Source organism: Ips typographus, linkage group LG2, assembly GCF_016097725.1.
Source record: "Ips typographus isolate SLU linkage group LG2, UJ_Ityp_2.0, whole genome shotgun sequence".
NCBI lineage: Eukaryota > Metazoa > Arthropoda > Insecta > Coleoptera > Curculionidae > Ips > Ips typographus.
In genome coordinates this window covers 3,811,953-3,827,016 of record NC_138423.1, presented here as the reverse complement: position 1 = coordinate 3,827,016, position 15,064 = coordinate 3,811,953, and the positions used below count along the sequence as shown (strand labels likewise).

The 15,064-nt window shown below is 36.2% G+C and overlaps 1 protein-coding gene across 1 annotated transcript in view; it reads right to left on the bottom strand.

The window, feature by feature from the left end:
* The window catches only part of LOC145725381 (myosin-VIIa-like), a 51,803-nt gene that overhangs the window by 31,380 nt on the left and 5,359 nt on the right, over window positions 1-15,064 (bottom strand). The window contains exons 4-13 of the mRNA XM_081974121.1: window positions 10,240-10,442; window positions 10,009-10,182; window positions 9,660-9,955; window positions 9,062-9,596; window positions 4,837-5,078; window positions 4,652-4,781; window positions 4,435-4,603; window positions 4,225-4,381; window positions 3,883-4,164; window positions 3,729-3,824 (exon numbers count right to left, since the gene is read on the bottom strand). Coding sequence (XP_081830247.1) covers window positions 3,729-3,824; window positions 3,883-4,164; window positions 4,225-4,381; window positions 4,435-4,603; window positions 4,652-4,781; window positions 4,837-5,078; window positions 9,062-9,596; window positions 9,660-9,955; window positions 10,009-10,182; window positions 10,240-10,442 — 2,284 coding nt within the window. The remainder of the gene's footprint in view (window positions 1-3,728; window positions 3,825-3,882; window positions 4,165-4,224; window positions 4,382-4,434; window positions 4,604-4,651; window positions 4,782-4,836; window positions 5,079-9,061; window positions 9,597-9,659; window positions 9,956-10,008; window positions 10,183-10,239; window positions 10,443-15,064) is intronic.

Genomic DNA, 15,064 nt, shown 5'->3' with positions numbered 1-15,064 from the left:
AGCCTTCCAAATAATCTTTAACTAGTCTAGAAGCTCTCAAAAAATTTCAAGGCAGTCTAAAAGCTTCCGTATGCTTCTAGAGCAGTTTAAAAGCTTCCAAAAGTTCAAATTCACATGTTTTAAAAGCAGTCCAGAACCATCAATGCTCCTAAAGCAGTCTAGAAAGATTTCAAAACACTACAGAAACTCCAAAATGCTTCTAAAGCAGTAGGAAGTCTTTCAAAACAGTCTAGAAGCTTCCAAAAGCTTTTAAAACACGCTAAAGGCTTCCAAATAATCTTCAACTAGTCTAGAAGCTCTCAAAAAATTTCAAGGCAGTCTAAAAGCTTCCGTATGCTTCTAGAGCAGTTTAAAAGCTTCCAAAAGTTCAAATTCACATGTTTTAAAAGCAGTCCAGAACCTTCAATGCTCCTAAAGTAGTCTAAAAAGGTTTTAAAACACTACAGAAACTCCAAAATGCTTCTAAAGCAGTAGGAAGCGTTTGAAGACAGTCTAGACGCTTTCAAAATCATTTAGAACAGTCTAAAAGATTCCAAACCCTTTTCAACTAATCTAGAAGCTCCCAGAAGATATTAAAGCAGTTTAGAAGCTTCCAAAAAATTTTGTGAACCGTGTAAGAGATTCCAAATGCCTCTAAAACATTCCAGAACCCACAATATGCTGTTTAAACAGTACAAAAACCTTCCAAATGCTCTCAAGTAGTTCAAAAACCTTTTGTTTCAAAACAGTCTAAAATCTTCCGTATACTTCTAAAGCAATTTGAAATCTTCAAAAAAATGTGTAGAAGTAAAACTTAAAAAAAATTTGCATCTCTGAAAGAGTTTTGTGCATTTTTACAGATTTTTATGCTTTTTTGAAGAAAATAATTTTGCTTTTTAAGCGCTTTTTTTCACGACTTTAGTGCTTTTTAATCCGGAGTCTAATTATGACGGACTTATTCCATTGATCAGGCGTTATGGAGTTTCTTAAACAAGCGCTGTATATAGCTTACACAGTGTTTTCAGAAGAGCTTATCCTCCTAGTTTTATATTTTCGGTGCTAATGTTCTTCATGTCTTTCTGATCCCTGGTTTTGTATCACGGGAATGCCCATGCCAAATTCTGCTGTTGTAGTTTTCTTATAGAGCTCCGCATAGAAGATTCTCACGATTAGCAGGATGTCTCGCTTATTTGTGGTGGTTTGTCCATTCTTTTTGTCAATTATCTTACTTAATTGTTACAATTTGTTACAATTTTTGTTACAATTTTTTCCTAAGCACTTTCATTCCCCTGTTTTCCTCTGTCACTCTAGTTATTTCCTCTGCTTTGTGTAGGCTTACATCTCTTCGGATAGCCTTTGATATTTCATTGTTGATTTCTCTTAGCTGAGTGGCATTGTTTTGATGTGTTCAACTTCTTAGTACTATCACTCAACTTCTCCTTTCCAACTCCAAGCGATTGCTTGCACTTGTTTTCCGCTTCTTTCATTGTTGTTATTATTTGTTTGTTTGTCTCCTCAATGCCTATATCCTCTTCATTTGTCAGCATTCTCAAGTCCATTTTCTCTGGGGGGCCTTTTTGAAAAAGCTATTCATTGCATAAAAGTTGTTTTGTTGTAGGAAGTCAAACAATACTTGTCCTCTATCATTTCTTGTCCCCAACCCATGACTTCCCAGTGATGTTTCACTGTCGTCTTGTTTGTGGCCTAATTTGGCGTTAAAATCTCCCATAATCAAAGTGAAATGGGAAAGTGTCTGCCGCATAGCTTTTTGCATCGAGGGGGGGTCGATAGATTTGTATAATTTTCTATGTATACCTACTGTGTAAACAAACGTGTTAAACATAAATTAGCCAACAATTAGTTCGAGTTAGCCAGACATAAAGAAGGTACTAAAGGGCAATATACAGGGTGGTCCAGTTTTAAATGTCAATAATTCACCATTCGATAGCCCATCAAAAAATAAGTTAACATACATAAATGTCAGTTTCCTGAAAAATGCTTCCCAAGGAAAATATACAGTCCATAAAAGTTTAGTTTAAAAAATCAGTTACTTGTCATAACTGTCAGCCGCTGGAGCAATATTTTAATCAAATTTATAACAAATATATGTGCAATTAATACTCATCTCTCTCAGTTCAATTTACAAAATAAGTATCTCTTACAAAATTCTGATTTGAAACTTTGTTTAGAGATAATTTAGTTAATACGTTCAAAACAAACCCAACCCAACTTAAAAGTTTTCTTGAAAACAGTGAAAATTCACTTAAGAAGCTTAAAAAACGTCTTTGGACATAGTTTTCATAGTTTCCAAACAAATTGAAAGACTTTAGTTTTGAAAATTGACTTAGAAACCAGTAAATTTACTTTGAAACGGTGAAAATTGACTTGAGAGGCTTAAAAATTGTCTTTGTAACCAGTTTTCAGACAAATTGAAAGACTTTAGCTTTGGCAATTGACTTGGAAACTATGAAAATTTACTTGAGAGGCTTAAAAAGTCTTTGTAGTCGGTCGTTATAGTTTTCAGATAAGTTGAAAAACTTTAGTAGTAAAAATTGACTTGTAGCCATGAAAAACTACTTCTCTAGAATTTTTGACTACAAATTCACACATTTCAACTTTGAAAATTGACTTGGACACCAAAAAGTGACTCTGAACCAATGAAAAGTGACATAAAAAGCTTAAAATTTGCACTTAAAGTAAGTTTTCATAATTTGAAAATACATTTCAATATTTTAATCTTGAAAATAGTCTTAAATACAGAATATTGACATTAGATTCATGAAAATTGACTTGTAGACTAACTTTTCAAGTTTTTTAACTTTGCTTTTCATTTTTATGGAACTCTGGACTATTTTTAGGGCTTTAAAACTGCTTTCAGCTTGAAAAATTAAGTACCTATAAGGGTTATCTTTACCAAGTTTTTGACATAGCAGACTTAAAAAACTATTTTAACATTTTCCATAGGCTTAAACATGCCACTTCACGCTTTGTCAGTATTAAATTGACTTCTAAACTGTTCACTGTGATTTAAGAGTGAAAAATCAAATTTTAAACTATTTTTATAGTAAAAGTAAAGTTTCAGACTCTTCATTGATGAAAGTAAACAAATTTGTCATTAAAAATTCTACGATATTAGTTCTAAACGCTAATTTTTAGAATTAAATTAGTCCAAAATGTTTAATTAAATAAAAAAACGTTTGAATTGAATAATCAGTTGTACACTACCTATAGTCAAAAAAATTGAACGCCAGTAAACATTAGTCCAAAAATCCTGTTTTTTGACTATTTACTAATATTCAGTGTCAAAAATGAACTCGTAAACTTCACAGATGACCAGATTTGACTCGTTTTGAACCATTTTAAAGTAAAAAACACAATAACCCAATTAGACATTTTTGTCAATTTTGAATAACATTACAGACAAGCTAATATATAACTTTGGAGATTTGTGTCTTCCTTAGGAAGCGTTCTTCAGGAAAATGACATAGTGCATGTCAACTTATTTTTTGATGGACTATCGATTGGTGAATTACTGACATTTAAAACTGGACCACCCTGTAGATCACCTCAATGCAGAGGAGAAAATCATTTATAAAACGCGCAAAGAAGACAATTCGAAAATACAACATCAATGACAACAAAGATGAAGTAATCAAAAGTTTTTTCAGATTGAGATGATTTGTTAGAGAGTGCCACTCGGAAATTCCAACTGTTTTAAACATTATCTCAAGTAGAAGAACTAAACTTACGCTTAAACTGGGAGTTTCTTTTCCATCTGCTGGATGAGGCTCCGCCAAGTCACCATCACTAATAATAGAGAACGCTTCTTCTACTTGCCTTACCGCCTATCAATATAAAACCAATCGGTAACTACTTGAAAACATTCAATTCAAATTATTTTACCTCAGCGTTTTCCTCTTCCTGTCTCCTCATTTCTTCCTTATAAGTCTCGCTAGCTTCGGCCAATCTTCTCCTCTTCAGCCTTTCAGCCTCTTCAGACGCGTTTTGTTTTCTTTGCTTTTTAAACTCGGCTTCATCGAGTTTTTGCTGGTGAACAATTGCGTAAATTCGACCAAACTGTCCTTTTGTACGGGTGAGATATCCTCGGCACAATGCTTGGATGCCGATAATACGTGTACGTCTTGACTGATACTCAAAAGCCAGTTGTCTGGATCGTAGTTTTGACTGAATTAACGTTTAAAAGTTAGCGTTTTGTCCTTCTTTTTTGTCAAACCATATTCTTACTTGTAACCTTTGATATCCATTTTTAATCTTTAAGTATCTACTTCGATATCCTCTAGCTCGGAAATGTTTTTGGAACACCACAGCCGCAGCTTTCAATTTCAAGTAACGTCTTCTAAAAATCCATCCTCTGATAGCCTTTTGCAGCACCAGAATATATCTACAACTCGTCATTATGAAAATTGTTGAAACTTATTTACATTAAGCGTTTACTTTGCTAAAATCTGCGATCTTAGAGATTCCAGTATTTCATTGTCAACGTGTTTCAAGAATAGTTTGGTATTACCCATTTGATAGTCTTCGTCGTTTTTAAAAACTTCGTCACAAATTTTTTTGGTCGATTCCTTACAGTCACCTTTATGAGAGGGTGGAATTGCTTTACCTGGAATAAAGGTGTAAGGTAACGGAAATTGAACTAAAAGCAATTTACCTAAGTAACGGAATCTATCCACGAACTCTGGATATGAATACCTAATGGGATAACCGGACTGACGAATTTTTGCAGTCTCCATCATACCAGAATACCTGAGTTGTCTGCAGCAAAGAGCTCGATCAAATATCTAAAAACTTTACAGTTAAAGCAAAAAGAAAACCATAGAAATCTAATTAAATCACCTGAGGCTTTTTAACTTCATTAGGTTTTATACACCTAACAAAAAATGGGTGGCAAGACCCTAAAGTTTTCATTAAAAGCTCTAAAGAAGTTTTGAATTGAGACGATAAAGTTAACATTTTCTTTCCATTGGTTTCGGTATTCAAGTCATCCTTGAATATATCTTTGAGCATCACATTTTGGGTTTTGCCTATCAAGTTCTTTAAATCCTGGCTGAAAGTATCTCTATTTTTATCCAAGAAACCTACAACACATCTTAGTTTGATAGTTGCAGCTTTACTACTAAAGGGAAAAGTAAAGTAGGATTACGTCACAGTAAAAAATGTTGTTGTTGCCAAAGTGTGCAGTGTAGTCATATAATATGGCAGATAAATGTTGTGGTTGATATAAGATATACAGGATCAAACGTGGTAAAGTCCTCCAATAAAAGGACAACTATTGCTATAACTCCATGCTATATTAAAATAATTATTAGTTTGGCAACCTTGTAGAAATGTCATTGTTTGGGCTCTTGCCGAACTTTAATATCTCTAATTGTTTTAGAGATCGAGCAAAGTTTTGACAATTCCTTATCTCCGCCATTTCAAGGGTTTCAGTGGACGTAAATATCTCAAAATGTGAGTCTTGTGCCCTTTCACCTCTTGCAAACCGCGCCACAAATAAACATATACAGGATGTCCAAAAAAACAAACAAAAACAACAGTTTACTTCATTCTAATTAGATGGGACTGGTTTGAACCTAGTTAGTGGGTGCAGAAAGCAATTATGAACGATTTTGGTCTTTTGCTAAATTTCTGTATTGTATCTCTTTTTATTTGAAAATTGCATCAAAATTCAGTATTTTTTGGGTTTTAGCAACCGCAAAATAATCGCCTTGAACTGCTCTTTCATCTCCTGCAAACTGCAATTCGATTGAGCGTATGTATACAGAGAGTCGAAAAAAAAACAAAAAATACATTTAGTGCCTTCAAAGAAACTTTCAGGACCTAGCTGCCCAAATACCCCAATTATGGACCAAATGGTGTCTCATGTCGATTGAGTGTATTTTCTGGTATTTTTTGTTTGGTTATTCTAGTTTAAGAAAAACCAAAACTTTTCTAAAAAAATTGCAGTACGGCCCTGATTTTTACGTTCAATTTACACGCCCCCACTGAAAGTTTCAGGTCCGTAACTCCCCAAATACCCAAATTATGAGTCAAATTGTGTTTCATGCCAGATGAGTGTGTTTTCTGCTTATTTTTGTTTACTTATTCCAGTTTCATTCATTATAAAAATGTTCCAGTACAGTCCTGGTTTTGCCGTTCAATTTACTAGCCCCCAGTGAAAGTTTCAGGTCTGTAACTGCCCAAATACCCAAATTGGGGCCATTGGGGGTCAAATTAAGTTTCATGTCAGATGAGTGTGTTTTTGCTAATTTCTGTTTGGTTATTCTAGTTTAACGAAAACTAGCACATTTTTTATAAAAATTCTAGTAGGGACCTGATTTTGAAGTTCAATTTGACCAAGTGAAAGTTTCAGGTCTGTAACTGCCCAAATACCCAAATTATGAGCCAAATTGTGATTCATGCCAGATGAGTGTGTTTTCTGCTTATTTTTGTTTACTTATTCCAGTTTCATAAATACCAGGATTATTTATAAAAATGTTCCAGTACAGTCCTGGTTTTGACGTTCAATTTACTAGCCCCCAGTGAAAGTTTCAGGTCTGTAACTGCCCAAATACCCAAATTATGGACCAAATGGTGTCTCATGTCGATTGAGTGTGTTTTCTGGTATTTTTTGTTTGGTTATTCCAGTTTAAAAAAAACCAAAATTTTTATAAAAAAAATTGCAGTACGGCCCTGATTTTTACGTTCAATTTACAGGCCCCCAGTGTAAGTTTCAGGTCCGTAACTCCCCAAATACCCAAATTATGGGTCAAATTGTGATTCATGCCAGATGATTGTGTTTTCTGCTTATTTTTGATTACTTATTCCAGTTTTATAAATACCAGGATTATTTATAAAAATGTTCCAGTACAGTCCTGGTTTTGACGTTCAATTTACTAGCTTCCAGTGTAAGTTTCAGGTCGGTACCTCCCTAAATACCCAAGTTATGGGCCAAATTGTGTGTTTCATGTCAGTTGAGTGTGTTTTTGCTAATTTCTGTTTGGTTATTCTAGTTTAACGAAAACTAGCACATTTTTTATAAAAATTCTAGTAGGGACCTGGTTTTGAGGTTCAATTTACCAGACCAAGTGAAAGTTTCAGTTCTGTAACTGCCCAAATACCCAAATTATGGGCCAAATTGTGTGTTTCATGTCAGTTGAGTGTGTTTTTGCTAATTCCTGTTTGGTTTATTCTAGTTTAACGAAAACCAGAATTTTTAAATAAACTTCTAATACGGCCCTGGTTTTGAAGTTCAATTTACAACACTCAGTGATGAAAGTTTCAGGTCTGTAACTGCCCAAATACCCAAATTATGAGCCAAATTGTGTTTCATATCAGTTGAGTGTGTTTTTTGCCATTTTTTTGTTTGGTTATTTCAGTTTTATGAAAACCTGGATTTTTTCTAAACATTTTCATGAGCAATGTTGCCAAGTCAAAATATTTATTGACGGTAGCATAATCAGTCAAAAAATATAATTTAGATAAACAGTCACGTGACCATTGTCAAAATCATAAATCTCGAAAACACTCTTTATATCGAATAGTAAACGAAAACGTTTCTAAACCCTGATTTTTGCAAGTTTAGAGCATAGTTTGACAGTTTTGACGTTAGTTACCGTTGTCACGTGATCGTAGAACACTATTTAGCTAAACGGTCACGTGACAATTTTTAAAATAACTGTCATAAATCTCAAAAACACGTTTTATATCAAATACTACAAGAAAACGTTACTAAACCCCGATTTTTGCAACTTTAGAGCATAGTTTGACAGTTTTAACGTTAGTGACAGTTGTCACGTGATTTTAGAACACTATTTAGCTAGACGGCCCCGTGACAATTGTCAAAATAACTGTCATACATCTCAGAAACACGTTTTATACCAAATACTGCAAAAAAAGGTTTCTAAACCCTGATTTTTGCAACTTTAGAGCATATCTTGACAGTTCTGACGTTAGTTACAGTTGTCACGTGATCGTAGAACACTATTTCGCTAGACGGTCACGTGACAATTGTCAAAATAACTGTCATAAATCCCAAAAGTACGTTTTATGTCAAGTACCACAAGAAAACGTTTCTAAACCCGGATTTTTGCAACTTAAGAGCATGGTTTGAGAGTTTTGACGTTAGTGACAGTTGTCACGTGATTTTAGAACACTATTTAGCTAAACGGTCACGTGATAATTGTCAAAATAACTGTCATAAATCTCAGAAAGACGTTTTATACCAAATACTGCAAAAAAACGTTTCCAAATCCTGATTTTTGCAACTTTAGAGCATGGTTTGACAGTTTTGACGTTAGTGACAGTTGTCACGTGATTTTAGAACACTATTTAGCTAAACAGTCACGTGATACTTGCCAAATACCTGTCATAAATCTCTCAGAAAGACGTTTTATACCAAATACTGCAAGAAAACGTTTCTAAACCCTGATTTTTGCAACTTTAGAGCATGGTTTGACAGTTTTGACGTTAGTGGCAGTTGTCACGTGATTGTAGAACACTATTTAGTTAGACGGTCAGGTGACAATTGTCAAAATAACTGTCATAAATCGCAGAAACACGTTTTATACCAAATACTGCAAGAAAACGTTTCTAAACCCTGATTTTTGCAACTTTAGAGTATGGTTTGACAATTTTGATGTTAGTGACAGTTGTCACGTGTTTTTAGAACACTATTTAGCTAGACGGTCACGTGACAATTGTCAAAATAACTGTCATAAATCTCAAAAACACGTTTTATTAACAAATACTGTTATTCTATTCTATTCAATAAATTGAAAAAGTATATGAAAGGTTTTACAACCAACATAATTGCAATAACGTAATTAAAAACGGTAGATTATATACAAAAACGGTAGACCTGGCAACATTGTATCATGAGCAGAGCGAATGTGACGTACAATACTCGCCTTCGGGTTGTGTCGCAAACTTCATCTTCGTGAGTAATAGCTATTATTACATACTCGTTGAATAATATACAATTTTTTTGTTGTTGGTTATGTTGGTACTAAATTTTAAAATTGATTACGTCATCCTAATTTACTTTGTTTTTCCGTATACGTGTTAATTGTAAAAAACATACCTGGAACATCGTAAAATACTGGACCAGCAAAATGTTGAATACCAAAGGATGGTGTCATATCAGACTTGGGTTTTAAATAAAAGTTATGCTTTCCATGTTGACCGTGTAATTTTGTCAACATTGAAAAGTCCGTTCCTTTTGGAAACTTGGTTTCCTCGTCAATAAGTGAAAGTACGTTCATGGGCTTCAATCCGATCATATCTAAAGCTTCCTGGTTGTCTATGAACTCGATTTTAGACCAGTTAATTCCTTCGTTTGTGTAATATTGTTGCTCGAGTTTGAATATGTGTTGAACGAAAAACTGTTGCAGATTTTCGTTTGCATAGTTAATACATAACTGCTCGAAGCTGTTTACTTTGAAATTTTCAAACCCAAAAATATCTAACACTCCTATGGACTTCTTATGCGGGATTCTGGGTTTGAAAATTGCCTCGTTTATTTTGTTCACTATCATAATAAACATTTTCCCGTAGATTCCTTTAGAGAATGCATTTCTTGATTCGGCGGCGTGCTCTTTAGACATGGTGGACACGATCTAATGGAAATACAATCATAATTAATTCGTAAAGCGTTTTAGAAGCTTAAATAAGATTCGTACAGTATCACCATGAGCGTAAATTGTTCGTTTTGTTAGGGCCTCAGATAATTCTACTTTGCTGACTCCTAATAGTTTGGCAATTCGATCGGTTAATCCTGGATCAGCCACCTCAGAACTTTCTGAATGTGAAGACTTGCCAGACTTGAATTTCAAATTTCCTAAGTGTAGAATGGCAGACAATAGAGTGAATATGTCATTGGCTTCCTGATTACTGAAATTCAGAACTTTAAAAGCCCCCGCGATTTCTGTAAACTCTTTGGCTTCGTCTCGGCCATCACATTTTAAAGTTCTCCCTCCTATAAACATTTACAGTGGAATCACAAAGTTTTTAGCAGAAATTTAATAATACCTATTAAATATTGGTATTCTTCTGCGTCCCCGAGATCTAGATGTTTCTTATCCTCTTTCGGTAGTCCAGCTAACATGCTGTAAAAAATGTGATAGTTGCGTTCCCCTTCGTTCTGAGCAACTATTCTACTTTTTTCTAACAGATACTGCTCAATTTTTGCTCCTTCAATTGCTCCTGCAAATATGATTATAAATAGTAATGAGGATTTGGAAGAATTGCGCATAGATTTACCTTGAGTGTTGAAATCTATGTTAATATACTTTCCAAACCTCGAAGAATTGTCGTTTCTTACAGTTTTGGCGTTTCCAAAAGCTTCCAGAATCGGATTGGCTTCCAATATCTGCTGCTCAATCCAGGAATGTTGGCCACTGGTCGAGGCTAGGTACTGTAATATTAGTTTCGTGCTTTCTGTTTTTCCAGCTCCGGATTCTCCACTAGAAGATGGAATTATATTTTAACTTTTCTTAGTCAATACAAACTAAAAGGTAATGTGAGTAGCAATGTTATCTAGATGGCCATATACTAATAATTGCACAAATAAAGAAATCGTGTAGTTAATTTTTTTCTGCAACTTTCAGGATTGACCTGAAAATCCTGTATTGTCTACTTAGATGACATCATCCTCATGAGGAAAACATTTGAAAAGCACCTACAAAGGATCGAAGAAATGTTCAAGAAGTTCCTGAGAGTAAACTTGAAGTGAAACCCGAAGAGATTAAAAGACACAGCTCTGGGACAACATGCCACTGTCTTCCAGGCAGAAGTATTTGCAATCTATTGTCCAGTCCCCTAATTGGACAGAATATTAATATCTGCTCAGATAGCAGGGCAGCCATCCAAGCACTCAGTGCCGAGAAGGTAAGATCCCAGCTGGTGCTGTAATGTAAAACAATCCTCGAGACACTCTCGTTGGAAAATAACATCCACCTCATCTGGGTGCCAGGACATTCTGATGTTCCTACACGCTCCATGGGGACCTTGGCCAGGAACTCCAGTGCCCCCAGTGCTTTGAAAACTAAACAACTACTGAGACTCGACAGAAGCAATCTAAGAACGGTGACAGGCTTATTGAACGGTCATTGTCACCTTAGACCACATCAGTCTTTAATGGGTGTTGCTGAGGATCCCGAATGTAGGGGATGCTTAGAAGATGAAGAAACTTCAGGACATATCCTTATGAGCTGTTCTGCCTTCTCTTACGCGTGTATGCGAATACTGGGACAGCCAATGCTGTTGCCCAGAGACATAAAGGACTTATGCCCCAGTAACCTGGTGGCTTTTATAAAGGACACTGGGCTGCTGTAGCTCCCTTACTGGCGGGACGTGACGGGCCCATATATGAGTTTTTCAATGGCAGGAGCCCCCCGCGTCACTCACACACACACTCAAAGGAGTACGAAACTAGCCACCTAAGGATGAGCATGAACTAAGAAGCTTTTTGGGATTCTGCTCGTATTACAGAAAGTTTGTTCGTGGATTTCCTGATATAGCAAGATCTTTACATAAATTCGGAGAATAATCAGCCTTTTAAATGGACCCCAACATGCCAAGAAGCCATGGAGAGTGACCGTCTTCACCTGGTGAAGAATTTATTGTTGACGCAGATGCTAGTAACACTGGTATGGGGGGAGTCTTGTATCAAAACCAAGTGCCAGCAAGGCACTATCAAAGCCAGAAAGAAATTATTGCGGAACCAGGAAGGATCCAAGGAACTAACCGAATAACCGATTATGCATCCCTGAAATGGCTGTTCCAACTCAAGAATCCGGAAGATCAAATGGCTACAACGGCTGCAAGAATATGACTTCCAGATTGAACACATAAAGGGACGTTCGCATGGAAAAGCGAACGCGGTGTTAAGATGACCTTGTTCAAAGGGTTGTAACCACTGCAAACGGCTCAAAGTGGCTGCGTTTGGAAAGCCTTGTAGAAGAACAGCTTTGAAAAACGACGCAACAAACTTGGTGAAAGACGAAAGTGGGAGGAGATTTCCGCTAAATCTACAATATTGAAGGGATATTGGGTTTTATGGGAGTCCCCTATACTTGATGAAGAGTTACTTAGAAAAAAATGGGAGATAGTGCTTCCAAGAAGCCGAGGTAATAAAGTATTGCAAAAAATTCACAAAAAGAACTGGGACCTTCAAAAGTACGTTGAAAGACAAAGTGAAAATATATGGGGTGGTTCGTTTATTTCGGTTCGTTCGGAACAATCACATTTTGTGTAAACGTTTCAGTGAAGAGTGAATTGTGTAGGTTAAGTAGAGTCGGCTCCCCGCCCGCCCGATCTAACTGCACTGGATTTTATTTACAGTAAAATGGCTAGTCCAGGCCTGATGATTCAAAAACTAGTACGACGTGTATTTCGTAAGTAATGTGAATAACCTGTTAAATATGATAGTATCTCTCTTTTTAATATCCAATGGTTTTGACAAGTTAAGTAATTTATAACCATTATTTTATATTAAATGCAGTGTAGTAACATTACTTATAAACGGTTTAATGATTTATACTCCCGTTTAAAAATAATAAGTTTTTCTAAAATATATAAGATAGCGATACCAATCAATTACTATTATACCCTCCAACGAGCGTATAATGATGGTTATTACATATTAGTGGTTTGGAAACATTTGAGGGAATAGTACCCATTATAGCGAAGTCATACAAAAGACCACTGTCACTAAGTGATATTTGCGCCGAGCTCTGGGAAAAAACTGGAACCTAAAACCACACGTTATGAGGTGGTTATACACGGCCGTTATAAGGCCGAGGAACTGTTATATGGTTCCTTGGTCTGGTCGGATGGTTATATTGTTCCGGAAACTGGCGGGTTTGCAAAGACTAGCCTGTCTGGCAATAATCGGCGCAATGAGGACGACACCGAGACTCGCATTAAACGTTCTTCTGGGTCTTCCTGAGTTACCTCCTCTGTGGATACGCAGGGAGGCCGCTGCGGAGGATGGAATGCGGCTCTACATGGCGTGACAACCACCTGCGTCAAGGACTTACAAGTAACACACAAGGGACATACAAGGGATATTCCAATCCTGGGGGCAAAGGTGGTCGCACCTGTCTTAAAGACTTAGGTCCAAAAGGAAGTTTAAGGTAGAAATCCCAGCTAGGGAAAGTTTGGATAGTAGGTCAGTGACTTCTTGAGAAGGGGTGCAAAGCTGGTTCACCGACGGCTCAAAGTCTTCCAATACGGGATGGTCCGGGGCGGTAGTGTACCGAGAAGACATCAACAAGGGAGCATATTTTTTGCTGGAGCGGTGGACGTTCATCTTTCAGGCGGAATTATTTGCAATCCTCGAAGAAACCTACAGAAGGACGAGAAGGAGTGACCGAGATCTACTCCGACAGTCAGGCTGTCCTAAAGACACTTTGTAGTGCCAGGATGGGCAACCGACTGATTTAGGAATGCTGGGATGCCCTGAACAAAGTGGCAGAGCAGAAGTAGGTAAACGAAAACGAGGCAAAATCCAAATGGTTGATATCAAGGAGTAGCTGGGCCTTAAAGACACTGGTTGCAGTTCTGACAGGCCACTGTGGCCTAAACAGACATTTGCTCCTATGAGGAATTGGTGATAGCCTCGTTTGTTCACAATGTGGAACGGCGGAGGAGACATCGTATCACCTATTAGGAGACTGCCATCGCTGGTCGTCTATCAGGAGGCGCTTTCTTGGGGCCTTCACACTCTCCTGCAGGGAATTGTCTTCCTTGGAGTGGAGACGGATCCTTGCCTTCTTCAGGGAGACGGGACGTCTGGGTGGCGTAGGTTAGGTGTGGTAAGGTGGTGAGGGTTTGAGAGGAAATGGCGAGAAGGGCCTTAAGGCCTAGTCGCCGGACCTTTTAAGGTCCCCCAGCATTATTACTACTACTACTACCCATTATAGCGAGAAGAAGACTATACTTTCTATACGACACGATCGTTATAAATCATTTAGCCTCTAGGAGAAACCTGGAAAGCTGCATAATAAAATAGGGATGATTTGATTGACCAACAGCAGTGATTTCCAATTTGAAACTCCCTGACCTATATGTAGAAATTATACCATTTATCAATTTAAAAATCACCTGGAATAAACATATTATTTGAAAGTCATAGAGAAAAGTATTTAAGTAAACCACTTATGGATATGTCAATCAGACTACTAAAAACATGTATGTGCGTAATGAGCATTCAATGTATTGTGTATCTAGAAATTACATGTATTGTTAGGTGATTAATCGCTATTAATACTGAAACTGTTTGGGATATAACGTATTATCTTTATTATCCTATCAATAATCCGTAACTAAACTTCATATTTAAGGAGACAACGACAGATAAAAATATAAGACCACTGTGATTTCAGTTGATTTTTACTTGTAGAACAAGCGTTATTACTTTAGACTTAAATGTTAGATGCTTTGATAATAATAACTGCAGATTTTAGTCACATCTACAGGGTGGTCCAGTTTTAAATGTCAATAATTCACCAATCCATAGCCAATTAAAAAATAAGTTGACATTCATTATGTCATTTTCCTGAAAAGTGCTTCCTAAGGATAATACAGTCCTTCAAATGTCTGTTTAAAAAATCGTTTTTTTTTGTCATAACTGTCAGACCGTTGGAGCAATATTGATCAAATTTGGAACAAGCACTTTATTACACGTTATTAAGGTCAAAGACCCAAAACTAACCCAACCCAACTTAAAAATTGGAAACGGAAAATTCACTTAAGAAGTTTAAAAAATATTATTGTAGTCAGTTTTCATAGTTTCCAGACAAACTAAAAGACTTTAGTTTTGAAAATTGAATTAGAAAAGATAAAAATTTCAGAAGCTTAAAAATTGTGTTTGTAACCAGTTTTCATGCAAATCGAGAGACTTTAATACTAAAAATTGACTTGTAGACATAAAAACTACTTTTTCAAGAATTTGTTACTACAAATTCATACATTTAAACCTTAAAAATTGACTTGAACCCCAAAATGTAACTGAACTAATGAAAAGTGACATCAGAAGCTTAAAATTTGCAATTGAAGTAAGTTTTCATAATTTGAAGACAAA